The following is a 26,495-nucleotide window of genomic DNA, read 5'->3' on the forward strand; positions in this document are numbered from 1 at the left end:
TCCCGGCCATGGAGGCGCCCGCAGTCTGCCTGCTACCGCTGCTGCTGTTGCTCTGGGCCTGGGCCCCGGCGCCGGGCCGCGCCTCCCCCGAGGCGCTGCCGCTGGTCAACGAGGACGTGAAGCGCACGGTGGATCTGAGCAGCCACCTGGCTAAGGTGACGGCCGAGGTGGTCCTGGCGCACGCGGGCAGCAGCTCCTCGCCCCGCGCCGCCTCCTTCCTACTAGCCCTGGAGCCCGAGCTGGAGGCCCGCTTGGCGCACCTCGGCGTGCAGGTGAGCTGGGGCCGAGGCGGCGGGGACACGTCAGCACAGGCCGGCGGGCGGGGCTTGGGGTGCTGCTGGCCGGGCCGGAGCGCGATTGGCGAGCGAGGGTGGACTCTGTCCAGTGCGATCGGAAATGGAGCAGCATGTCCCCTGCTTCACGTCTGAATCGTTTGAAACCGTTGTTAATGTAACGCATTTCTTTTGGTCGCGATTTAACTCTTTAAAGGGTTTATTTCTTTTAGTTGAAAGAGTCATACAAGTAATACAGTACAGAAAGTGAAGTCCGGTTCTCTCCCCCTAGACCGGTTGTCATTCTCACGCTGAAGCAGTAAATGGCTCCCAAGTTTGCCTAATCAGTTTCACGCCTCTTGAGGAAGCTGTTGGCTTTGGGAATAGAGAGAATATACCTATGCAGAGGTTTGCTTTTTATTACTGCTTTCATTAAATAGCAGCCATTAAGTCATTACCCAGTTATTGGTTGGGAGAATAGTCATTACAGTGTCGTGTTTCTTCCAAGCACGCCTCTGTCTGACTGAGTTTGGAGATACAAAGCTACCTTTACAGAGATTATGCTTCTGAAATGACTCCTGTACCTTTCATGCCTTGTCTAAAATTTGAAACACAGTTTTGCTTAAAGGTTTGTGGAAAGATTAAAACTTCATTTGAATGTTTTGAAGGTTCAATCGCATTCTTTTATAAAAGCTAGTGCTGATTTAGTGAGGTTGCCACAGGATTACTATCTGGCCTTCATGCTGGAGAGTCTTACAGGCTGGGTTATTGTACTGGTGCCTTATTGAGACTTTATGTCAGGTACTATGGTAGATATTTTAAGTACATCCTCATTTAACTCTCATGGTAGCCCTTTGAGGTATACTGTTAGTGCACCTGAGGAGTCTGAAGTCTGGGAGGGGAAGCTGTATAACCCACTATGTGAGGTCTTCGAACAAAGAGTTGAGCTTTGGTTTAAGACTCTGTATGTTCTTCACTGTCTCATGTTGTCTCTTCTGGACTAGTTGGTTCAAAGGTAGGGTTCTGTTGGAGTATAAAACCTGCAGTCTCATCACCAGCTTTGCTCAGAGTCATTTTTTAGTTTGTAGTCCAAGAGAGAAACGTTAAATGGATGTATGTGCTTCCTTGCCCCTATCTCAGAGGGAAGCATAACAGCGATAATTTTAACCAAGAGGATGTGTATTTTCCAACAACTGACTTGGAGGCTGTGGTGAGGTTGCTAGAAAAATTTTCAGTGACCTATCTTCAGTCCTACATGTAGCACTTTAGGAGGTGGTGGAGGGGACCATGGTGATTACTGAGTAGGAGCCAGTGGTTCCTCATCTTTTTACTACCTAAAACATTATTTTTACACCCATTTGGATCCACATTTGAAATATTTTGTCTTTTTAATCTTTTATTAGTCTATTTTTTCTGGTTTACATATTTAGAGGTGATAATGATATTTCTTTGTCTTTTTAGGGCCATACCTGTGGCATGTGGAGGTTCCCAGGCTAGGGGTCTCATTGGAGCTGTAGCCTCTGGCCTATGCCACAGCCACAGCCAAACCAGATCCGAGCCTTGTCTGCAACCTACACCACAGCTCACGGCAGCGCTGAATCCTTAACCACTGAACGAGGTTAGGCCAGGGATTGAACCCGCAACCTCATGGTTCCTAGTCAGATTCGTTGCCACTGCGCCACAACAGGAACTCCAATAACGATATTTTTAAGAGAAATAAATCAACATATTACTGAACAGTGAGAGTTCCTGATAAGCACGAATATATTAGAATGTTCCCATAATGATAAGATTCTAGTGGAAGTAATGAAATTTATTGTTTTTATTAGGCTATACAACTTTGTTGAGAATGACTGTATGATTACTTTTAGACTTTTTGAAGTATTACACATAGCTTCCTCATTATAGCTTTGTATACCCTCTTGGAAATCAATGTTTCAGTCCTAAAAGGTGGTCTTAATTTTTTTTCCTTTGGTGGAGCTTAGGTTGGCAAAGAGATCAGTGGTGTGTGCATAAGTTTTTTCCTTATAATCTGTTCCACAATCTCATTCGAGATGTCTCCTCTTTCTCAGAAAGACCCTCAGCTTGTTGGCATTGGCATCCTTTCCCTGGTTGCACATTGGCTGCAATGAAGGTTGAGAATAAGGGGGGTGCGAGAGGAGTTCCCGTTGTGGGCACAGTGGAAACAAATCTGACTAGGAACCATGAGGTTGCGGGTTCAATCCCTGGCTGTAGCTGTGGTGTAGGCCAGTGGCTACAGCTCTGATTCTACCCCTAGCCTGGGAATCTCCATATGCTACAAGTACAGCGCTAAAAAGACAAAAAAAAAAGAAAAAAAAAGAATAAGGGAGTGTGCCACACAGTGGCCATTGCTTTTGCCATTGTTAACTATTTTTTTAAGGGTTAATTTATTATTTTTGTCTTTTTTTTTTTTTTTTTGGTCTTTTTTTTGCCATTTCTTGGGCCGCTCCCATGGCATACGGAGGTTCCCAGGCTAGGGGTCCAATCAGCTGTAGCTGCCAGCCTATGCCAGAGCCACAGCAACATGGGATCCGAGCTGCGTCTGCAACCTACACCATAGCTCATGGCAACGCCAGATCCTTAACCCACTGAGCAAGGGTAGGGATCGAACCCGCGACCTCATGGTTCCTAGTCAGATTCGTTAACCGCTGCACCACGATGGGAACTCCTATTTTTGTCTTTTTAAGTTCCCACCCACAGCATATAGACGTTCCCAGGCTAGGGGTTGAATTGGAGCTGTAGCTGCTAGCCTACCCCACAGCCACAGCAACGTGTGATCTGAGCCACATCTGTGACCTACACCACAGCTCACGACAACACCGGATTTTCCCATTGAGCAAGGCCACAGATCGAACCTTGCATCCTCATGGATACTAGTCAGGTTTGTTACCACTGAGCCATGTTGGGAACTCCCCCGTTACCTTCTTTTGTGCAAGCAGAATCAGTTTTGGTCACGCCTGAGACTTTTCTACTGCAATAAATTAATACTGCTTTTTCGTTTGCATATGCATATTTGAATGTATATGAGGAATACACTCAAAAAGAAATCTTTCCGGCTTTTATATTTGTTTCAAGTGTACTTGGAGGAGTTCCCGTCATGGCTCAGTGGTTAACGAATCCGACTAGGAACCATGAGGTTGTGGGTCGATCCCTGCCCTTTCTCAGTGGGTTAAGGATCCGGCGTTGCCGTAAGCTGTGGTGTAGGTTGCAGGTGCGACTTGGATCCCACGTTGCTGTGGCTCTTGTGTAGACCAGCGGCTATAGCTCCAATTCGACCCCGAGTCTGAATTGGACCCCAAGAGCGGCCTAAGAAAATGGCAAAAAGATAAAAAATAAAATAATAAAATCAAGTGTACTTGGAAATGTAATTTTAATTTTTATGTGTGCATTTCAGTTGAAAAATTGTTATCGGAACCAGAATACAATCTTTACAAAGTTCTGGTAGTTTGAATACTTTAATGTGTACATTCTGAGGCAGTTAGTTAATTGCTGACTTAAAACAGGCTGAAAGACAAAAAAGAATAACTTCCTTTGTCCTGTTACAGGTGAAGGGAGAGGATGAGGAAGAGAACAATCTGGAAGTGAGAGAAACCAAAATTAAGGGTAAAAGGTGAGCTGACAGTCAGAATATCTGTGTCTGTCTTGCCTTCTTTGGTTGGGAGGTTATCATCATGTCAGGGTTGGGATCAGAACTGGGAGAGTTGCTTACAACGTGCCTGGCATCTTTTCAGTTTACACAGTGCCATAGCAAGCAACAGGCTTCTGGGTTCTGGGCCCCAGGTATCATGTCTTTTCCAAACTCCTCATGCTGACACTGGATTCCTGTGAGAGTGGCAGTGTGTTTTAAGTTTTGGGTCTCCCACCTTCCCCTGCAGGGATATTTGGCCATGTATGTCTTTTAAAATGGAATCATACTGTGTCATCTGTAAACTGATTTCTGTTTTTTACATTGTATGTGGAAATTTTGTGTGTGTGTGTGTGTACATACCTGCAAGCATCTTTTTCATGACTGCAAACATTCTGTTGTGTGGCTCTAATGGAATGTTTTCAACTGTTACCTATTGTTGGATGTTTGTTTTTTTTTAATGCTCTTTTATTATTATAAGCACTCTTGAGATGTATGTCCAGACATCTGTCTTAAAGTGCTTTTTTTTTCTTCTTTTCTTTCTTCCTTCCTTTCTGTCTGCCATGCATGCAGCATATGGAAGTTCCCAGGCTAGGGGTCAAATCAGAGCCGCAGCTGCCAGCCTACACCTCAGTCACAACAACGCCAGATCAGAGCCATATCTCTTGCAGCTTGCAGCAATGCAGGATGCTTAACCCATTGAGCAAGACCAGGGATCAAACCCACATCCTCGTGGACACCATGTCAGGTTCTTAACCCTCTGAGCCACAATGGGACTCCCTTAAAATGCTTAAATTATCAGATCAAAGCTGATCTCTTAAAGGTAACTGCTTTTATCTCGGTACAGAATTTTGCTGTGACTTTGAGCTGCTGCTCTCTTTTCACTTCCCTAATCTCTCTTGATTATTTCTCTTGGTTCTTCCTCCAGCGGGAGATTCTTCACAGTCACACTCCCAGTTGCTCTTGATCCTGGGGCCAAGATTTCAGTCACTGTGGAAACCGTTTACACCCACGTGCTTCAGCCATATCCAACACAGATCACCCAATCAGAGAAACAGTTTGTGGTTTTCGAGGGGAACCATTATTTCTATTCTCCCTACCCAACCAAGTCACAAAGCATGCGTGTGAAGCTCGCCTCCCGAAACGTGGAAAGCTACACCAAGCTGGGGAACCCCACGCGCTCTGAGGACCTCCTGGATTACGGGCCTTTCCGAGATGTCCCTCCCTATAGTCAGGTAGGCATCCAGCCCACCCGTGTCTGCTTCAGAGCATCTCCTGGAGTGCGGACTAGTTGAGAGGCATGGGTAGAAACACAAATGTTCGGAGTTCCCGTCGTGGCGCAGTGGTTAACGAATCCGACTAGGAACCACGAGGTTACGGGTTCGGTCCTTGCCCTTGCTCAGTGGGTTAACGATCCGGCGTTGCCGTGAGCTGTGGTGTAGGTTGCAGACACAGCTCGGATCCCGCATTGCTGTGGCTCTGGCATAGGCCAGAGGCTACAGCTCCAATTGGACCCCTAGCCTGGGAACTTCCATATGCCGCGGGAGCGGCCCAAGAAATAGCAAAAAGACAAAAAAAAAAAAAAAAAAAAAAAAAAACACAAATGTTCTAAGTTCATCCCCAGTATTTAACCTGCAGTGAAATGACTCCTCAGGCCTCACTGTTCTCATTCTGGGAGTACAGACAGAGGGTAGGGGTGAGGACCTTTCCTCTCCCATGAGGGGAGAAGGAAACAAGGCATTCTGGGTAGAGGCACGAGTGAGACAAAGGCCCCAAGATGGGAAAACCAAGCTGTGCTGTCCTTGTGGCCAGGGCAGGGGGTGGGCCCTAAAGGAAGAGGGAGCAATTCTGGCTTAAAAAAGATGTTGTTATGGGAAATTTCAAACATGTGGAAGTGCAGAGAATTGCAGGCTCACATCCATCCATCATTGAGGCTCAGCAGTTACCAAGCTTTGGCGACACTTGCTTTAGCTGCCTCTTCTTTCTCTTTCCTTCACTCTATACTCTCAGGATCCCATGGCATATGGAGATTCCCAGACTAGGGGTCGAATTGGAGCTGGCATATCTGCTGGCATACGCCACAGCCACAGCAACGCAGGATCTGAGCTGCATCTGCAACCTACACCAGAGCTCATGGCAATGCCACATCTTTAACCCATTGAGCAGGTCCAGGGATTGAGCCTTTGTCCTCATGGATACTAGTCAGATTCATTAACTGCTGAGCCACGATGGGAACTCCAGCAGTGTTGATTCTATCATGTATGTTACATACCTAGTATTTATTTATAACTGGAAATTTGTACTTTTTGACCACCTTCAGCCAATTCTCCTGCCCTGGTAATTACAGATCTGATATCTGATAACTATGACTTTGGTTTTTGAAGTAGAATTGGCCTGCAACACTATGTTAGTTCCTCTTATACAACATAATGATTCAATATTTCTATACATTTCAAAATGATCAACACAGTAAGTCCAGTTCTGATGTCACTCTACAGAGTTACTACACACTTATAGACTATATTCCCCACATTATACATTTCATACGTGTCTCATTTATTTTGCAACTGGAAGGTTGTGCTTCTTAATGTCCCTCACCTACTTCTCCTCCAGTCCCCCGCCCCTCTGGCAAACACCTGTTTGTTCTCTAAATCTATAACTGTTTCTATTTTATTTGTCCATTTGTTTTATTGTTTAGATTCCACATTTAAGTGGAATTATACAGTATCTGTCTTTCTCTGGTTTATTTCACTTAGCATAATACCCTCTAGAGCCATCCATGTTATCTTAAATGGCAAGATTTCATTCTTTTTTTTTTCTTTTGTCTTTTGTCTTTTTAGGGCTGCACCTATGGCATATGGAAGTTCCCAGGCTAAGGGTCAAATCAGAGTTATTGCTGCCGACCTACAGCCACAGCAATGCCAGATCTAAGCTGTATCTGCGACCTATACCACAGCTCACAGCAACGCCGGATCCTTAACCCAGAGTGAGGCCAGGGATCAAACCCACAACCTCATGGTTCCTAGTCGGATTCGTTTCCACTGCGCCAAGACGGGAACTCCATGATTTAATTCTTTTTTAGTCCATTGTATGTGTCTGTGTCTCTCATATCTTCATGCACTCATCTGTTAATGGGCACTTAGGTTGCTTCCATATCTTGGCTAATGTAAAAGATGTGAACTTTGGGGTACACATATCTGTTCTCATTAATGTTTTCATTTTCTTTGGATAAATACCTAGCATAGAATAGCTGGGTTATATGGTAGTATTTTTAATTTTTTTTTCTTGCTTTTTTGCTTTTTTTAGGGCTGCACCTGTGGCAAATGGAAGTTCCCAGGCTAGAGGTCTAATCAGAGCTACAGCTGCTGGTCTAGGTCATAGCCACGAGGGATCTGAGCCTCGTCTGCAACCTACACTACAGCTTATGGCAACGCAGGATCCTTGACCCACTGAGCAAGGCCAGGGATCGAACCCGCATCCTCATGGATACTAGTCGGATTTGTTTCTGCTGCACCACAACAGGACTGCTGTTTTTAGTTTTTTTAAATATTATATATTTATTTATTTGTCCTTGCCTGCCACATGTGGAAGTTCCTGGGCCAGGAATCAAAACAGCAGCAACCCAAGCCACTACACTGACAATGTTGGATCCTTAACACACTGTACCACAAGAGAACTCTGCAGTTTTAATTTTTAAAGGAATCTCCAACTGTTTTCCATACTGACTGCCCCATGCCTGCCAAGAGTACGAGTGTTCCCTTTTCTCCACATCCTCAGTGATGCTTGTTATTTGTTATCTTTTTTTTTTTTTTTTTGTCTTTTGTCTTTTTTTTGTTGTTGTTGTTTTGTTGTTGTTGTTGTTGCTATTTCTTGGGCCGCTCCCGCGGCATATGGAGGTTCCCAGGCTAGGGGTTGAATCGGAGCTGTAGCCACCAGCCTACGCCAGAGCCACAGCAACTCGGGATCCGAGCCGCGTCTGCAACCTACACCACAGCTCACGGCAACGCCGGATCGTTAACCCACTGAGCAAGGGCAGGGACCGAACCCGCAACCTCATGGTTCCTAGTCGGATTCGTTAACCACTGCGCCACGACGGGAACTCCTAGTTATTTTTTTATTTACAACTTAATGATTTTATTTTATTGTAAAACTGTAAAAATTAGTTAAAAAATTAATTTAAAAAGTTCATTGTAGGAGTTCCTGCTGTGGCACAGTGGGTTAAGAATCTGACTGTAGGAGTTCCCGTCATGGCGCAGTGGTTAACGAATCCGACTAGGAACCATGAGGTTGCGGGTTCGGTCCCTGCCCTTGCTCAGTGGGTTAACGATCCGGCGTTGCCGTGAGCTGTGGTGTAGGTTGCAGACGCGGCTCGGATCCCGAGTTGCTGTGGCTCTGGCGTAGGCTGGTGGCTACAGCTCCGATTCAACCCCTAGCCTGGGAACCTCCATATGCCGCGGGAACGGCCCAAGAAATAGCAACAACAACAACAAAAGACAAAAAAAAAAAAAAAAAAAGAATCTGACTGTAGTGGCTTGGGTCACTGTGGAGACATGGGGTTCAATCCCTGGCCCAGTGCAGTGGGTTTAAGGATCTAGTATTGCCACAGCTGTAGCTCAGATTCAACCCCTGGCCTGGGAACTTCCACTTATCATGGGTGCAGTCATTTAAAAAAAAAAAAAAAAAAAAAAAGGCAAGCTCATCATAGAAGTTTGGAAAATAAAAGCTACAAGGACAAACTAGAAATAATCTATAATTTCTGCTTCCTATCTGATGAAATTCTCATGTGTATCATTTCAGGTTGTCTTTTTTCTCATATAGTTGCTATAATACACATAGAGAGGTTTTTTTAATTTTCAAATTTTTATTTATTTGCCTTTTAAAAAAATTTTTTTAGGGCCACACCCACAACATATAGAAATTCCCAGGCTAGGGGTCTAATCTGAGCTATGGCTACTGACCTATGCCACAGCCACAGCAATGCTAGAGAGGTTTTTTAAAAAACAAGTCATGTTTATGTTGGAACCTAGAACAGTTTTGTGTAATCTTTCCAATTAATAATATATCATGACTCTTTCCATGTCATTACATTAGATACATCATAATTTAACCATTTTGTTGCATACATTAGATGTGTTGCAGTTAAACCATTCTAGAACTGATGTATAGGCTGTTTCTGGTCAAATTTGATTCAAGCTTGTGTTGATTACTCTGTCACCAAAACTTGGAAGTGTTTGTTTCCTTCCTCTCCAGGATACCTTTAAAGTACATTCCGAGAACAACAGCCCCTTCCTGACCATCACCAGCATGACACGAGTCATTGAAGTCTCCCACTGGGGTAATATTGCTGTGGAAGAAAATGTGGACCTGAAGCACACGGGGGCTGTGCTGAAGGGGCCGTTTTCCCGCTATGACTATCAGAGACAGCCAGACAGTGGGATCTCCTCCATCCGTTCTTTTAAGGTATGGAGTGTGTGACTTGGATGTTGGGAGAGACTATGACTATCACCTGTCCTTGCCTTTGCTTTTTGAAAGTAGCTAATTACTGACAGTTGTTGGGGTTGATTAGTGTTCAAGTAGTTGAGTAATGGTGGTAGAACCAAGAGAATCTTAAAAAACCCTATTTGTATAAGTAAGCCATGTTTTTAAAAGAAATTCTGAATACTGGAGGGAGTTCCCCTCATGGCACAGCGGAAGCAAATCTCACTAGGAACCATGAGGTTGCAGGTTCAATCCCTGGCCTAACTCAGTGGGTTAAGGATCCAGCGTTGCCCTGAGCTGTGGTATAGGTCACAGATGCAGCTCGGATCCTGCATTGCTGTGGCTCTGGCGTAGGCTGGCAGCTACAGCTCCTATTGAACCCCTAGCCTGGGAACCTTCATATGCCGTGGGTGCGGCCCTAAAAAGCAAAAGCAAAAAAAAAAAAAAAAGAAATTTTGAATATTGGAAAAAGGAAAAACAGGCAAGAAAATAGTATTGCTAACACTCATGTATTTCCTTTTTCTATGCTGGTTTTTTTTTTTTTTTTGTCTTTTTGCTATTTCTTTGGGCCGCTTCTGCGGCATATGGAGGTTCCCAGGCTAGGGGTTGAATCGGAGCTGTAGCCACTGGCCTACGCCAGAGCCACAGCAACGCAGGATCCGAGCCGCGTCTGCAACCTACACCACAGCTCACCGCAACGCCGGATCGTTAACCCACTGAGCAAGGGCAGGGACCGAACCCGCAACCTCATGGTTCCTAGTCGGATTCGTTAAACACTGTGCCACGACGGGAACTCCTTTTTTTTTTTTTTTTTCTATGCTGTTTTTTTAAAAAATTGATTATATTACTTATAGTTTTCTTTTTTTGTCTTATAAATGAAATCTTATAGGCATCTTCATGTACTTATGTATAATAGAAGACAAAAAAAGAAAAAGTAAAAATTTAAAAATAAACACAAAATATTAGGTGGAGAAACCCCCATAAACCACCTAGTGATTTGATGTCATTTCTTTTTTTTTTTTTTTTTTTTTTTTTTTTTTTTTTTGGCTTTTTAGGGCCACACCTGCAGCATGTGGAGATTCCCAGGCTAGGGGTCTTATCGGAGCTATAGCTGCTGGCCTACACCACAGCCACAGCCATGCCAGATCCCAGCCATGTCTGTGACCTACACCACAGCTCATGGCAATGCCAGATTCTTAACACACCGAGCAAGACCAGAGATCGAACCAGCGACCTCATGGTTCCTAGTCGGATTCATTTCCGCTGTGCCACGACAGGAACTCCTTTATGTCATTTCTTACATCTTTTGTTTCCCTTCCTACAAAATAAGTTATAGTTTATTTTTACCTTTGTACTAAGTCTTTAGCATTTACAGAGGTATTTATGAGTCTATTATTTACTGCTTAGAAGAATTTGGCTACTTACTAACCTTGATTGAGAAGTAGATGAGATAGCTAGAAATTCTGAAGCCTTTATGTTGGGGGGGGGTTAGATTTTTCTCAGAGTGTTAACAGTTTGGAGACTAGTGGCTTAAATGGGACTGTGATGAGGAGCTTGGTGCAGGAAGTCTTTTCTGGACTTAGGGTCCTTTCCTCTGAGTGGGTTTCCTGAGTCTTCAGAAGGTACATTCATTCTTGCAGACCATCCTTCCTGCTGCTGCCCAGGATGTTTATTACCGGGATGAGATTGGCAATGTTTCCACCAGCCACCTTCTTATTTTGGACGATTCTGTAGAGATGGAAATCCGGCCTCGCTTCCCTCTTTTTGGCGGGTGGAAGACCCACTACATCGTTGGCTACAACCTCCCAAGCTACGAGTACCTCTATAATTTGGGTCAGTCTTCAGTAGTTAGAGAATAGAGTTTTCTATTAATTTTCTATAGAAGAGAATTATTTTTTAATTTCCTGTTGGTTTGTTGTCGCACTGTTGTTCGTAAATTTTTTCCCAAGTTCTGTCACTTTACTGAATTTTTTAGTTCTGGTTTATATTGCTCTCTCATGGCTTGTGTTATTTTCATAATAACTTTAGCTGTTTGGAAATAATGGCAACAGCTATAACTGGTCCTGTGGGTCTTTCTGGCCTGCTTTCACTTTCTCTAGGGATGTTCTCCTTTTTGTTACTTTACATAACTCATTCTGTGTGGGGGTGTCTCTGTTCTTTTCTGTTGCTCACTTTTCATGTGAACTGGGAGGAGTGTAACCAGTGCCCTGCTGCCATGATGTCATGTGGACAAGCATGCTGGCCAGTCTGGGCTTTCCTGGAGCTCTGTAGCCCCTGTTAACACCATGTTGTTCCCCAGCATGCTGTCCTTGTGCGGGGTGCTGTCCTGGAAGAGGCACTCTGATGGCTTGTCCACTCTGAGCTACTTCCTATGGCTGCCCTGCTCTCCAGTGAAGTGTTGCCTGTTCGGTGGCCCTTCTGGTCTCAGGTCGGCCAGCTGCCCTGCCACCTGCCTCCGCCTTCACCTTCACAGACACTGACACCACAGGTCCCGTGGTCTGGGTGTTTTCTGCCCCTACTCCTTGGATTTGGGGTTCACGGAGATGCCTTGTTATTGAGGCTTGTTTTAAGTGTGGTGGCTCTATCTCTGTGCCACCACTTGTCTTCCAGTCTTCAGCCATTGAGACAGCATCTCATCACTTCTGTGTAAGATGAGGGCACTCTGCTCCTGCCCCCTTTTTGTTTTTCATGTCACTCCTGTGTCTGCTTACCCCTTCAGGAGACCAGTATGCACTGAAGATGAGGCTTGTGGACCATGTGTTTGATGAGCAAGTGATAGACTCTCTGACTGTGAAGATCATCTTGCCTGAAGGGGCCAAGTGAGTGTGACTTCCCTTCCTCTGTCCCCCTCTGGTGCTGGCCTCTTGGTATCCCAAGGGGACACTGTATTCCAGAACACAGAGGCGCTGACTGAGAAGCCTGGAGGCTTCCAGCAGAGTTTGAACAGAGGAGTAGGACTCAGTGAGGGCAGAGATAATCTCTGAGCTACCCCAGCACCTTGCCTTTATGACAGAGGCAGTACTCATAGCAGGCCAGACTGACAGCCTGGGTCTGGGGGGTGACCAAAAATAGGAAAGAATGTAGAGATGAGACAGCCAGTGCATTGTGCTGTGTTCATAGAAAGAGGAAGGATAATGGTGCGATGGCTTTGTCTTATCCTGGGCTTGCAGACCAGGTTCAGAAATGAAGAAAGGGTCTCAGATACTGTATCAAGTTTCCATGGTTACACAGAGAGGGAGCTTCTTTGGCCAATTTAAGCAGAAACTCATGAATTTGGAAGGGTATGTGATCTCATAAAATGATGGCCTAAGTTAAAGAACCAGGCTTGAGAAAAGACAGAGCTGGAGCATCTCCAGGAATCCAGCTGGCAGAAACCCGTGGACATTCACGGGGCCACATGCTCTGTGTGTGGGGGACAAACACATGCTCGTACTCAGGCAGTAGCTCTGCTGTCTCCAGGTTGAGTGTTCCCTGTGCTGGGTGTGGGGAGTAGAGTAGAGCTGAATCATGACCCTGGAAGAACCCCTGGGCCTTGGTATCCACCCCATGAACCTAGTTGGTCAGTGCATTTCATATGAGGCTCAGCTCCATCCTAACTGCCTCCAGGAACATCCAGGTGGACAGTCCCTACGAGATCAGCCGAGCCCCTGACGAGCTGCACTACACCTACCTGGACACGTTTGGCCGCCCCGTGATTGTGGCCCACAAGAAGAACCTGGTGGAACAGCATATTCAGGACATTGTGGTATGAGCTCCACAGCCCTGCCCGCCTCCCCTGCCTTGCCTGGGGTGGTATGGGCACAACTGCCTCTGGGGACAGGGGTAGTGGCAGATGGTGTTGGCAGCCTGGACAGTGCGGGCCTGGTGAGGGCCTTCTGCCCCCAGGATTCCGAGTCTAGTGCATGTTCCTGGCCCCCAGGTGCACTACACATTCAACAAGGTGCTCATGCTGCAGGAGCCCCTGCTGGTGGTGGCCGCCTTTTACATCCTGTTCTTCACCGTCATTGTCTACGTCAGGCTGGACTTCTCCATCACAAAGGTACCTGCTTGCCACCACTCACATCGCCAGTATCTGTCCAACTTCATTAGTTCCCTAAGTGGCCTTCCTGATTTATTTTGCAAACATAGGCAGTTTAATTCTTACTTTCTTTTGTTCATAAACAGTAACAACAGTATATATCATATTTTTTACTTTATTTTTCACTTAACAGATATATCCTGAAAATCACCCTTTTTGGTTCATAGAAATCATTCTTCCAGGCATGTGGAAATTCCCGTGCAGTGATTGAACCCAGCCACTGTAGTGACAATACCAGATCCTTAACCCACTGAGACACAAGGGAACTTATCATGGTGTTTTTGTCTTTTAGGGCCACACCCAAGGCACATGGAGGTTCCTAGGATAGGGGCTGAGTCAGAGCTGTAGCCACTGGCCTACCACAGCCATAGCAACACCAGAACCAAGCCGCATTTGCAACCTACACCACAGCTCACGGCAACACCAGATCCTAAACCCACTGAGTGAGGCTAGGGATTGAACCTGCGTCCTCATGGATACTAGTCAGATTTGCTTAGGCTGTTTCCACTGAGCAATGACAAGAACTCCAGCCATGGTGTTTTTTTAAATAGCTTCAGAGGATTTCCATAGTATTGATGGGTCATAGTTTATTTAACCAATTTCCTATGTATACAACTCTCTGTTTTATCATTTTTTTCTTTTTATGGCTGCACCCATGGCATATGGAAGTTCCTGGGCTAGGGGCTGAATTAAAGCTACAGCTGAGGCTTATGCTACCACCAAGGCAACGTTGGAGCTGAGCTGTACCTGCAACCTACATTGTAGCCTGTGAAAACCCACTGAGAAAGGCCAGGGATCAAACCCACATCCTTACAGGGATATCAGGTTCCTAATCTGCTGAGCCACATGGGAACTTGCCATCTCTATTTGAAAGCATTGTGGGCCAAATCAGCCATCTGCAGACCAGGTTTAACCTTTTGAGTTGCTCAGAGCTTCTGCAGTAGAAGATCGAGAGATTCTGTAGTGTATATAGAGCCCCAGCTGGCTAAGGAGCTTGGCCTTCATCTTTTAGGCCTTGGAAACCCTTGAAGGTTTTAAGGAGGGAACAGGACATAGTAAAGGTCCTGGAAAATTTTCCCTGGATGAGCTGGGATCTCTCCTCCCTCACTACCCCTTTCATGGCACACTCTGGTACCCCTTTCATGGCACACTCTGGCGTTAGTTTCCCTTTCACACCGTCTGTGACCTATTGGACTTGGGCATGAATGTCTGCTTCATCTTTCTGTCCCATCCTCCCTGTTGCTGAATGGGTCCAGAGTCAGTGTTGGCAAATTTGATTCTCTTTCTCAGAAGATGGACTTTCTTATGTGCACAGCTCTTTGTGCTCCTTGGGAGGTGGAAGGTCAGAGTGGACCTAGGCCTGGATGCGGTATCTCTCCCCTAGGATCCGGCTGCAGAGGCCAGGATGAAGGTGGCCTGCATCACAGAGCAGGTCTTGACCCTGGTCAACAAGAGAATAGGTCTCTACCGCCACTTTGATGAGACGATCAATAGATACAAACAGTCCCGGGATGTGTCCACCCTCAACAGCGGCAAGAAGAGCCTGGAGTTGGAGCACAAGGCCTTGACCAGTGAGGTGGCACTGCTACAGTCCAGGCTGAAGACAGAAGGCTCTGACCTCTGTGACAAAGTAAGTGTCTGCCTTTGCCGAGTCACCAGGCTCGCTGCCTGCCATGCCTGCTCTGGGAGTGTAGTGACTGTCTGGAGCACCTGCCCTTGCTTGCTGTTGGCCTGTGGGATGAGCGCCTGGTCATGGCCATGTTGCCTGGTGTTCCCTCTGGGGGTGAGATGAGAAGTTCTGGGGTCTCAGTTGAGAAGCTGGGTCTGGAGGAATTCTACCGGCTCCACCACACTGTCTGTCCATGTGGCCGCCCATGTTAAGAGCAGCTGCTACTTCTCCTGGAGACCAGACTGGACAAGGCTCCAGGCTGTTTGGGATTTAGATTTAGAATCAAGGGTTTGAATCCAGGCTCTGGTTCAGACTTTGTAAACCTGGGTAAGTTACCTACCTTGTGTGCCTCATTTGGGAAGGTAACAAATGTTCAGAGTGCCCACATATACATGTCTTCGTGCCATGGGGTTGTGTATTTTCACACTGGATCCTTCCAGTCTCTTGACACCTGAGTGGGAATGGTGTAGGCACTGGCTCACAGGGGCCAGAGCTTGTAGGGGTGAGGCTGGCATCTCCCTGCGCAGCAGCCCCTTTGCCCCGGGTTGTGGTGGGCCTGCAGGGGCACAGGAGGGGGAGGACCCATCTCAAGCTCTGCCCTGCTCTTGCCTTGGCCAGGTAAGCGAAATGCAGAAACTGGACGCACAGGTCAAGGAGCTGGTACTGAAGTCAGCGGTGGAGGCCGAGCGGCTGGTGGCTGGCAAGCTCAAGAAAGACACATACATTGAGAATGAGAAGCTTATCTCGGGAAAGCGCCAGGAGCTGGTCACCAAGATCGACCACATCTTGGATGCACTGTAGCCATGTACTTACTTTAAGAAGGCAGAATGGGGGTGGTGACCACCCAGGCCAGCAAATGCTGTCTTCTGTGTCCTGCAGAAGACCTTCAAGGAAGAGAGAAGCCAGGCCCTGCCTCAGGCAACACAAGAAGCTTAGTTGTTGTCCCCAGAGTTTTCTTTTTTCTTTTTTCCAAAAAACTACCACCACTTAAATCCCATTAAAAACAAAATATTTTTGTGTTTTGAAAAAAGAAATTTTTGAGTCGGTTTTGTTTGTTCTGAAGCCTAGGATATTCTTTTTGCCTGTAAGTCCCTTGTTTTATGCCCTTCTAATTTCTGATGTTTGGGTATTTTATAAGCATTTGTGTTTTTTAAAGTGTGTGTGGCCAAATGAAAATAAAGTTGGGACTGTGAACATCTGTTTTGTTCTGTTAAAAATCTCTTGTAACTTAATTCTTAACTTTGGGGATGGTACTTCCATCAAGTGGGTTTTTTTTTTTTAATTTTCCCACTGTACAGCAAGGTGATCAAGTTATCCTTACATGTATACATTACATTTTTTTCCCCACCCTTTGTTCTGTTGCAACATGAGTATCTAGACAAAGTTCTCAATGCTATTCAGCAGGATCTCCTTGTAAATCTATTCTAAGTTGTGTCTGATAAGCCCAAGCTCCCGATCCCTCCCACTCCCTCCCCCTCCCAAGTGGTTTTTTTGATGGGGGGGGATCAACACCTGCATTATATGGAGCTTCCCTGGCTAAGGGTCCAATTGGAGCTACAGCTACCAGCCACAGCCATAGCCACAGAGGATCTGAGCCTCATCTGTGACCTACACCATAGCTCATGGTAATACCGGATCCTTAACTCACTAAAGAGGGCCAGGGATCGAACCTAAGTCCTCATGGATCCTAGTCAGGTTCATTACCACTGAGCCACAACAGGAACTCCTTTATCAAGTGCTTTTTAATCCACTAAATAATAGATTTGCTTCTGAGAGCTAGTTTGAATGGCTAGTATTGGTTACATTTTACATAATACTGAGGCCACAAACATCAAGTGCCCTAGGTAAGGTCCCAGAACAGAGCTGTGGGGTGGAATACTTGTGTTGGGCTCTTGTAGGCACTAAGGAAACACTGAACAGAGATGGCTCGCATGGGAAGACCAGCAGTCACAAGATTAACAGCTTCACAGATCAACCATCACAAGCAGACTCTGTGAGCCAAAGGGACATGGTCCCCTGATGGGATGTGCTGGAGAGCACAGGATAGGAATGGTAAGGAGAAATTTTCCCTGAGAAAGTGGCATGGTACTTGCCAAGGCCCTGGGGCAGGCTGGGGCTTGAGGGCCTGGAGGGAATGCACAGAATATAGTAGAGTGTAAGACATGGGGCTGCAGAGCTGGAAGAGCCCAGACAAGGTAGGGCTCTTGCAGGTCTGTCAAGGCTTTTGCCCTTATCCTAATATCAAGGGAAGACTGACAAGTGTGCGACAGACATGCTTAGATTTGATTTTTGCTGAGAATGAACTGAAGACCACAGGTCAATGTGGGAGAAAACCTGAGAGCCTGTTACAATCCAGGCAGAAGTTGAAGGCTTGGGCCAGGCTGGTGTAGGGACATGGATGGCGGGGAGAGATCTGGGAGTGAGTGCCCTATTTCCTTCCCAACTCTGCACCTGGAGTGTACACCTTGTCCTTACCTAGTTAAGTCCCGCTTGTTCTTCAAGGAACAGCTTAATGTACTGTCTCTGGGAAGACTTCCATGACTTGCAGAACCATCCCGTCACATCCTCATTCTTCCCTGCACCCCTCCTTCAGGCCCAATTGCACAGTGAGAAAGTATGCAATTATGACAGGGCAGAGGTTTTGTCTGATATGCTCCCCCGTGCTGTCAGTTAATTTTCAGACAAGTGGATGACATGTACCCAGTGGCTTAATGTGTGCCTTGAACATGGGTGGGGTGGGTGAAAGGATGGCTGTAACATTCATTCAATGTGGTGAAGTCCGTACAAGGCCGGTTGTGAGGATGATGATGATAAGCTGTTTCAGTCATGGGGAGGGGGATGTGCCCAAGAGTCCAAGTTGGGTGTCTATGAGACCTAGGTATTCTAGCCTGCAGCTCGAAAGACACATCAGCCACCTGGAGCATGGCGCTACCCCCAAGCTGAAAAGGAGGTGAGAGAGCAGGACCATATAGTGTTTCAAGACAAGCAGAAGGAAGGTTGTGGGATTTAGGGGTTGGTCACTGGGGGGTAAGGTGGGGAATGGGCGTGGGGCTGAGGGAGGCTTCCTTCCAAGCCAACCATGGGAGGGTGGTGCAGCTGAAAGGTTCAGGACGGAAGAGGTTCAAGTGTTAAATGCCTTCGGGAAGTATGCAGTGGGAAGGGGAAGCTCAGGAGTGTTGGAGAAAACTGATCCCAGCTCATACGGTTAGTGTCAGAAAGTAAGACACACGAACATGGGGAGATCTCGACAAGGCTCTTTACTTATGCAGAAGGGCGCAAGTGCTCCCAGTTCAGGACCAGCAGGCAAGCGACCAAGCACACACGAAGAAGGAAGAACCCATTATTTATTCCTAACACAGGCAGTACGTCTGTCCCCTTCCCACTGGTAAGGTCAAGGTGCACATTTTTCTAGGTTGGCTAATTTGAAACAAACGGTTACTGGGAGGAGAGGGAAAAGGGGAGAGGGGTGGAGGAGGGAGTCTCAGACAAAGCAGGAACAAGATGGAGTAAACAAGGCTTCCTTTGATAGAAAAGACATATGTTAATTCTCACAATTTCCCCCTTTCATTTTTTTTTTTTATCAGATATTCTTTTCTTCAAACTCTGTGAGCATAGTTTGACTTTCATTGTGTCCATTAATAGTATATTGGTTTGGCAGGGAGGAGGTCCCATTTGTTTGTTAATCTTTCAGTACGTCCCTTGGCACGAGTAATTATACAACATCCAACTAAGACAAGGACACTGATCACACGACAATTAGATGGCTAAGGACTGAAGTTATTAGTCCCTTATATTTTCCAAGCCAATTTTCTAAAAGGTCTGTGAAGGGGTCATTAATACCAGAATTTTCTGAAAGTTCATCTGCTAAGGTCGTTAGTCTGCACAGGGCCTTGGTGGTGGTGCCATCTGGGGCAGTGTTATTGGGAATGAAGATGCAGCACTGGATACTCATCATTACACAGATCCCACCCTTTTCTGTCAGCATCATGTCTAAGGCAAGTCTATTTTCCCATGCCATCTGACTGGTTGGTCCCAGCTGTTTGGCTATTCCTTTAATGGCATCTTTAGTGTAAATAATGAAATCTTTGTTGATTGTAATAGATGTAGTTTATCCAATAAACAGTTTTGTTTATGGTTGACCACTAAAAGACAACAAACCAGGCTATTTGATTTCTTGCCTTAAATTCGTTTGGAACGCTGAGTCAATATAGACCTGGGGTCAAAGGACCACCCCCAGGGGTGATGTCTCACTTTCTTTGGATTGGTTGAGTTTGTAATTGGGGCCTAAATGCCAGGGTGAAAGGGATGGCCAATTGCACCAAAGTACAGGTGCAACTCCAGTTTTCCAGAAGGGTGCTCATTAGTGGACCCCCACAATACTACCAGACATCTGCCTGGGGGCCACTCAGAACTGGGATTTATTGTGGAGAGTGTTGTAGGAATGGCTATCACTGCACCTGGTCACACTGCCTAAGAAAGTTGCCTTTGCCTGTTGACCTAGACATGAGAAGTTGATGTTTTCATTTGGCGGCTGAACAGTTCTTGGGGGCTGACCCGCAGAACTTCCGACCTCAGGGAATAGCAGTGACAAAGTCCGATAGGACTTGTTATTCTAAGCTGTTTTGTCCTGGAAGAGGGCCAACATATATTCAAGATCCCATGGGTCTGATGACCATCCCAGAAGAAAGGGAACCACTTGGGCCTCTGGTCTCCCTGTGGCACAAACATTAACAGTCGATTTTGTGTAGGTGTCCACAGAATATTTTATCCATTCCAACCAGGCATTTGTGTCCCTTATCCTGTTTCTATCTGAATTGTTTGTTTGAGATTGATAATTTTGACTACTTTAGCTGTGTTAGGATTATTTTGAGGGCATGGGGTTGGGGGAAGGTGAGGGTCTACGGGAAGAAGTAGAGCTTGGAGGCCAGGAAGGAAGAGTATTTGGTTGGGTTGAAGGTACCAATCTAAGAGCCACTCATCCCACTGGGTCCGTTCCAGAAACATTAGCTCCTAAACTGTATATACGAGTTGCCACTTCTGGTGGCTGAGCTAGTGTAGCTGGATTGTTGATAGTCAGTAAGATTGGATTACATGTTAAGTGGGTACAATTAACTGGAAGCTCTCCCCTTGAGAGATGAATCTTGTCCTTTAATGCCTGTAAGTCATGAGTATGGGGGAATGTCCACCCCTGGTACTGGTGGTCCACCAAATATCACTCCAATTTGTATACATGGGTATGTATACTCCCGTCTTCCCCCTTGTCTATACAGTTCTTGTGGGCTAAGTTCTGGACAAAGATATTTATGGATGACAGCTGTTTTTGATTTTCTAGAGTTCCACAATCTAGGACCTGACAAGCATCAAATTTTATGACTACTGGGTTAGGAGTCTGGGTCAAGTTAATAATTAATTTGGGTGGATAACCTGCCCATAATCCCAGGCCCCAATAATATCTCAGGGTTAGGGGATCCTATGATCCACCCTGAATACCAGACATTAATGATCCCCAAATAGTCATTCATATTAGGAATAAGTTTAAACCCTTTTTGAACCAACCAGGTTTTGGTGGTTTCCAGAAAAGTCACCCACAGCCTTTTGTCTGTTATGGCGCCCCCCTTTTTTACCTGGGTGTGGTGAGTCCATCCTCACTTGGCCATTTGAACTGCAGTTTTGGTGGTCAGCAACATGAGGAAAGGTCCCTTTCAGGTTTGTTGGAGTTTGTCTTCTTTCCATGATTTGATTAACACGTAGTCTCCAGGCTGATGTGGATGGACTGGGAAATCAATTGGTGGCTAGTAATCCCTTTTGTCTGAGAAAACGAAGAGTGGAAGATAGACCAAGTGCATTAATTCTTTAACAATTGAATCTCTGAGGAGTTCCTGTTGTGGCGCAGTGGTTAACAAATCCGACTAGGAACCATGAGGTTGTGGGTTCGGTCCCTGCCCTTGCTCAGTGGGTTAACGATCTGGCGTTGCCGTGAGCTGTGGTGTAGGTTGCAGACGTGGCTCGGATCCTGCGTTGCTGTGGCTCTGGCGTAGGCCAGTGGCTACAGCTCCGATTCGACCCCTAGCCTGGGAATCTCCATATGCCGTGGGAGCGGCCCAAAGAAATAGCAAAAAAAGACCAAAAAAAAAAAAAGACAAAAAAAAAAATTTGATCTCTGAAAAAAAAAATAAATAAAAATTGATCTCTGGTTTCAAAGGTAGGCAGATCGGATGATCTACCCAGATAAGGAAGTGCATATAACATTTCATATGGAGACAGACCGATGTCTTTCCAGGGAGTGGTTCTGAGTAAAGCAATGGGGAGACATTCGGTCCAGGGTAGCCGGGTTTCTAGCATTAGCTTAGTTAGGTGAGTTTTAAGAGCTTGATTCATTCTTTCAATTTGACCAGAAGGGGTATGTGTGCCTCGGGATATGATATTCCTATTTAATATGTAATTCTTTGGGTAGTCCCTTTATTATTTGAGCCGTAAAATGACTTCTGTTATCTGACTCTATGTTTTCAACCATCCCACATCTGGGAATTTGTTCTAATAAGGCCTTTGTTACATAACTGGTTGTGGCAGTGGGTAATGGGACAGCCTCCACCCAATGAGTTAGATGGTCTACGACTAAGATATTTGAGTCGCCCTGTTTGGGGCATTTCAGTGTAGTCGACTTGGATACTCTGGAAAGGCCTTAAACTGAGAGACCTTCCTACGGTAACTGTTTTCTATAAAGTCTTTTAAATATTGGTCTTTCTGAACATTTTAAGCAACCTTCTATTACCTGTTTAGCTACTATGTAAATACTGGCACACCCATACATAGACCCTTAAGACTGTGTCACACATGGCTTGGGGTCCCCAGTGGCTCCCTTGGTATAGGTATGATAGAGTTTCTCTCCTAAGGGGTTTGGATAGCATTTTCCTCCTGTCTGGGAGGAACCATCTTCCCTGAGCATCAAGCTAAGCCCTAGCTGATGTAGCTCTTCCGTCTTTTTCTGAAAAGGAGGGAATTATTTTGGGAAGGGAGGGAGTAAGATCAAAGATGGGGACCTCTGATTCTAATGCTACCCTCTTGGCTTCCTCATCTGCAAGGGAGTTTCGGCATGCTTCACATGAGACCCCCTTTTGGTGGCCTGGCACATGTACTACCGCTGTTTCTTCTGGGAGCTGGAGGTTGTCAAGTACCTGTGTGATTAATTCTCCATGTATTAATCCCTGTCTCTTATTTTTAATAAGCCCTCTAATGGTTTATCCTTCCAATCCTCTATCTTTTGTAACTTTTTGGAAATATCTGGCCAACTATTAGCTATGAAATGAAGTTTGAACATGCCCTGTCCTAGAGGGTCGGTGGAATCTCTTCCACCATATCTTCTCATTTGAGCTTTGAGTCTGCAAAAATTCAGCTGACCCCTCCTCTTTACCTTGCTGTACTTCAAACGCCTTAGATACACTTTGAGTCCAAGGTAGGCATCTCTAATTCCCTTAATTATTTCTCAAGTCTATCATATGCCCCTGGTGGGTGGCATTATCACTGTCCCACCGGGGTCCTCGCTGGGAAATTTAGTTTCTGCCAGAACTTCCCCAGCCTGGGGAGGGTGGGTTCACTCCCACAAGGCCATAGCTGCCCTTCAAATCATCCCCCTTTCTTCCCCGGAAAATAGAATGCTCAAAATAGACATTAAATCAGACCATGTATAAACTTGTGGTCCAGGGAACTGACCCACGTGATCCATTACCCTGTATGGGTCCTCCAACAATGGCCGCAATTCCCTCTTAAAATTTCGGACCCCAGTGCTGGTTAAAGGGGCATTTACATATCCTATTCCACCCCCACCCAAGGGAACCTCTGGTAGTGGGAATAGTGGCTGCGGCTCTTCTTGTTGGTCCCCAGGGGCACTGGAGGGAAGCGGAAAATTTCAAATGTCCTGACATTGTTTTAACTCTCGCCTAAGCCTGGAACAAGGCCTTGTCACATCCTTTGGTTTTGTTGAGGCGGTGGATTCTGACCATGTGGATGGCGGCAGCGGGTCTGCACAGTGCGTCCTGGACCCCTCTCCCTTCTGTGCGTCCCTAGTGGCAGCTGTTGTGGGATTGAGGCCAGCTCCATTTTGGGGACTGTAAGGTGGAGGAAGGGAGTCAAGGGGGGGGGTCCCATGGAAGGGAGGAGGTCTCAGAATGTTCTTGGGTTTCTGCCTCATTTCCGTTCTGTTCCCGTGTTCTGAGAGGAAATAAGATGACCAGTCCCTGCCGCCAACAGACAGTATAGTCAGTTTCCTCCTGGGACCCCTATGTCTTGTCCTGGACAAACTGAATGAGCAGTTAACAGACCCAATCCTCGTCCAATCTAAACTTTGGCCAGAAGACAGATGTGGCGAGAACAGCTGTCTGTGTTCAGATAAAACATTTAATCATTCTTCCCTTCTTTTTGTTCTTCGTCCGTGGATTGTCACCCCAATACTTTTAACATCAATCCCAGAGGACTGTCCAAAGGAATCTGGATCCTCCTCCATCCAGAAAGCCTCCAAGTGGAGGTGTGGGTCAGGAAGTTTTACTTCCCATGTGCCTGGGATAGTGCTCTGATTCTCTGACTTCACCCAAAATCTCTGGTCTTACCCAAGACCTTTTTTTGGTCTTCTTGTCTTTTCTAGGGCTGCACCCTTGGCATATGGAGGTTCCCAGGAGAGGGGTCTAATCAGAGCTGTAGCTGCCAGCCTACACCACAGCCACAGCAACACCAGATCCAAGCCACATCCGTAACCCACACCACATCTCATGGCAACGCCGGATCCTTAACCCACTGAGGAAGGCCAGGGATCCAACCTGCAACCTTATGGTTCCTAGTCGGATTCATTTACCACTGAGCCACGACAGGAACTCCTCCCCTAAGACCTTTTGAGGCTTACCGATCCCTTTCTTCGACCACCAAAGAGAGACTCAGTTGCCCCCACAACACGACCTTGCCTACCTTGGTCTGTGCCTGGAGTTGCCTGGTCGCTGCGGTTGCTGTTTTCCTCAGACTGTCCTCCTGCACAGTCGAGAACCCTCCAGGAGTTTGAAGTTCACAGGCACGGACCTCTCAATTCAGGGCCACCGCAAAGGGGGCCGTGGGATGTGGCTCCCCTCCTCGAAAATACGCACTCAGGTGGACCTCGAATCCTGGATGAGCCCCCAAAACTGTTGGGGAAAAGTGACCCCAGCTCAGATTGTCAGTGTTGGAAAGTAAAATACACGAACACGGGGAGATCTTTACCTCTGAAGAAGGGCGCAAGTGCTCCCCTTCGTGACCAGCAAGCAAGTGAGCAAGCTCACATGAGGGAAGAACCACTACTCATCCTCAATGCAGGTGGTACATCTGCCCCCTTCCCATTGGCCAGGCCAGGGCGCAAATTCTTCTAGATTGGCTAATTTGAAACAAACTGTAACTGGGAGGAGAGGGAAGAGGGGAGGGGTGGAGGAGGAGGGTGTCTCAGGCACAGCAAGAACAAAATGGAGCAACTAAAGCTTCCTTTGAGAGAAGACATATTTACTTCTCACAAGAGGATGAAAATAATGGCGTACAGTCGGAGGTTTCCGAGGCCGGGAGGGTACAGAGGACGCTCGCTGCAAAGCGGGGGTGGCGGGGTCCTCGGTCCATCACCCTTGAGGCGGGCAGAGCTTATCACCCGCGATGAGGGTCCCAAGAGCTAACACGTGAAGGCACTTACTTCATGGCTGCTCCTTCAGCATGCACACTGGTTCCTCCTAAGAGCTTTTGGCCGCGCCGGTGCCTCAGTGCTGCTCTTCCCTGGGCCGGGGCTACGGCCCCTAAAGCGTCGGGACAGCGGGTCCTTCAGTCTTCCCGCCAGCTTAGTTCGGATAAATCCCTCACTTCCGGGCAGGAACAGGAAGAACATGAGGCGAAAACCAAGAGCTCGGGTCGGCGGGTGCCCTCTGCTGGGCCAGCGGGCCGAGCGCAGGCCGGAGAAGGAATCACGTAGGCGCCCCAGGGCCTTTCTGAAACCAGTGTACACGTCACTAGAGGCTCCAGGAGGTAGAGCCTAGTGCGCAGGCGCAGAGGGCCCGCCCGGGCCAGGCGGCGAGAAGCCGCGCATGCGCATGGCCACACCCTGCGTGAAGACGAGGGCTACAGTTGTGGCGCCACCTAGAGGCGAGGGTCTGGAGCAGCCGCCTGGCCTGGACCAGAGCTGGGCTTGGCCTCGTCCATCACCCCTGAAGCGTCGGGGGAAGAAGGCCTGTGTGCCCGCCGCCCCAGCTCCGCGCATTCCCAGCTCTCGGGTTCCCGCCGCCCTGCGCTTCCCTGGTCCTGGGTTCCCTAGTGGCCAGTGGGGTCTGGTCTCCCCTCTAAGCCGGAGGTGAGGGAGATGTGGTCTGGCTCGTGGCGCTCGGCCAGGTGACACAGACACGTCCACTAGTCGCGGATCAGCCTCCTTCCTGAGCCCATGGTGGGCGCTCCCGGGCCACGTTCGGTCTCGGTGCCCAGGCCAGACCGGCGCCCAGGGCAGCCCACCGTCCAGCCCCATTGTCCACCCTGGCTCCTCCACGGCTGGGCCTCAAGCTGCCCCACGGCCGCGGGTGGTCGCAGGGAGGAAAAGGCGGCTGAAGAAGAGAGCCAGGTGTCAGTCTGCCCCTCCATTTGTCTTGGAGGCTGACACGGAGAAACCCCAGAGGGCCGAGTGCGCCCTCACAGTTTCACCACAAGTATCCTGGCCGGGCGTCTGGCGCCCAGCTGCTAGTGCAGCCGGGCCGCAGCCCCGCCGGAAGCGCTGCCAGCGGTTGGGGCCGCGGCCCAGACAGGAAAGGCCCCCGCGCCCGGCCCGTGGCCTCCCTGCGCCGGCTGCTGCCTGCGCGGTGGGGCCAGGCCAGAGCCGGGCAGCCAGGGACCCAGACCTCGGGACCTACCCGTCACTTACCTGGGGAGCCAGGGAGGTGACACGGAGAGAAGACGGAGCCTGCAGACTTGAGCCAGAGCAGAGGAGATCTCCCCTCCCAAGTCACCCTCCGTGGTGGCCCCGATACATCCCAGCTTCCGTGGGGTTGTTGGTCCCAGAGTCACTGTGACAGGCCCAGAGCCAAGTGCAAGGAAACATAAGTCAATAGAAGGGCACAGCAGTGGGTGTGGAGAAGAGCAGGCCGAGTGGGACAGAGTTAAGAGGAGCAGCCACAGGGTCTGGAGGATTTGCAGGTGGGCTATGATGGGAAGGGAGGAGCCCAGACTCCAGGCCCTTTTGCCATCCATTCAGGAGGTGGGATACAGAAAGATATTTTTTAAGGTGAGAAAGGCAAGAGCCTCTTTAAATGCTGGAGGGAAGGAAGGAGGTCGTAGGGAAGGAGAAGTTGTAGATCCAGGAGAGAAGGGGCCCAT

The 26,495-nt window shown here is 47.5% G+C and overlaps 1 protein-coding gene and 1 long non-coding RNA gene across 2 annotated transcripts; one reads left to right on the top strand and one right to left on the bottom strand.

The window, feature by feature from the left end:
- On the top strand, nucleotides 1–16,173 carry RPN1 (ribophorin I). The gene is given in 10 exon segments (NM_214333.1): nucleotides 1–272; nucleotides 3,839–3,903; nucleotides 4,847–5,153; nucleotides 9,169–9,378; nucleotides 11,037–11,229; nucleotides 12,116–12,215; nucleotides 13,003–13,141; nucleotides 13,316–13,435; nucleotides 14,859–15,104; nucleotides 15,762–16,173. Coding segments are annotated over 10 exon segments (1,827 nt in total). The 5' UTR covers nucleotides 1–8; the 3' UTR covers nucleotides 15,945–16,173.
- LOC102160096 lies at nucleotides 16,034–25,121 on the bottom strand. Its single transcript, XR_297711.3, has 3 exons — nucleotides 24,838–25,121; nucleotides 24,099–24,307; nucleotides 16,034–20,952 (listed from the first exon to the last, which is right to left on the bottom strand). It is a non-coding gene; the product is annotated as an uncharacterized LOC102160096 (long non-coding RNA).

The sequence above is a fragment of the Sus scrofa genome, chromosome 13 (assembly GCF_000003025.6).
Source record: "Sus scrofa isolate TJ Tabasco breed Duroc chromosome 13, Sscrofa11.1, whole genome shotgun sequence".
Classification (NCBI taxonomy): Eukaryota; Metazoa; Chordata; class Mammalia; order Artiodactyla; family Suidae; genus Sus; species Sus scrofa.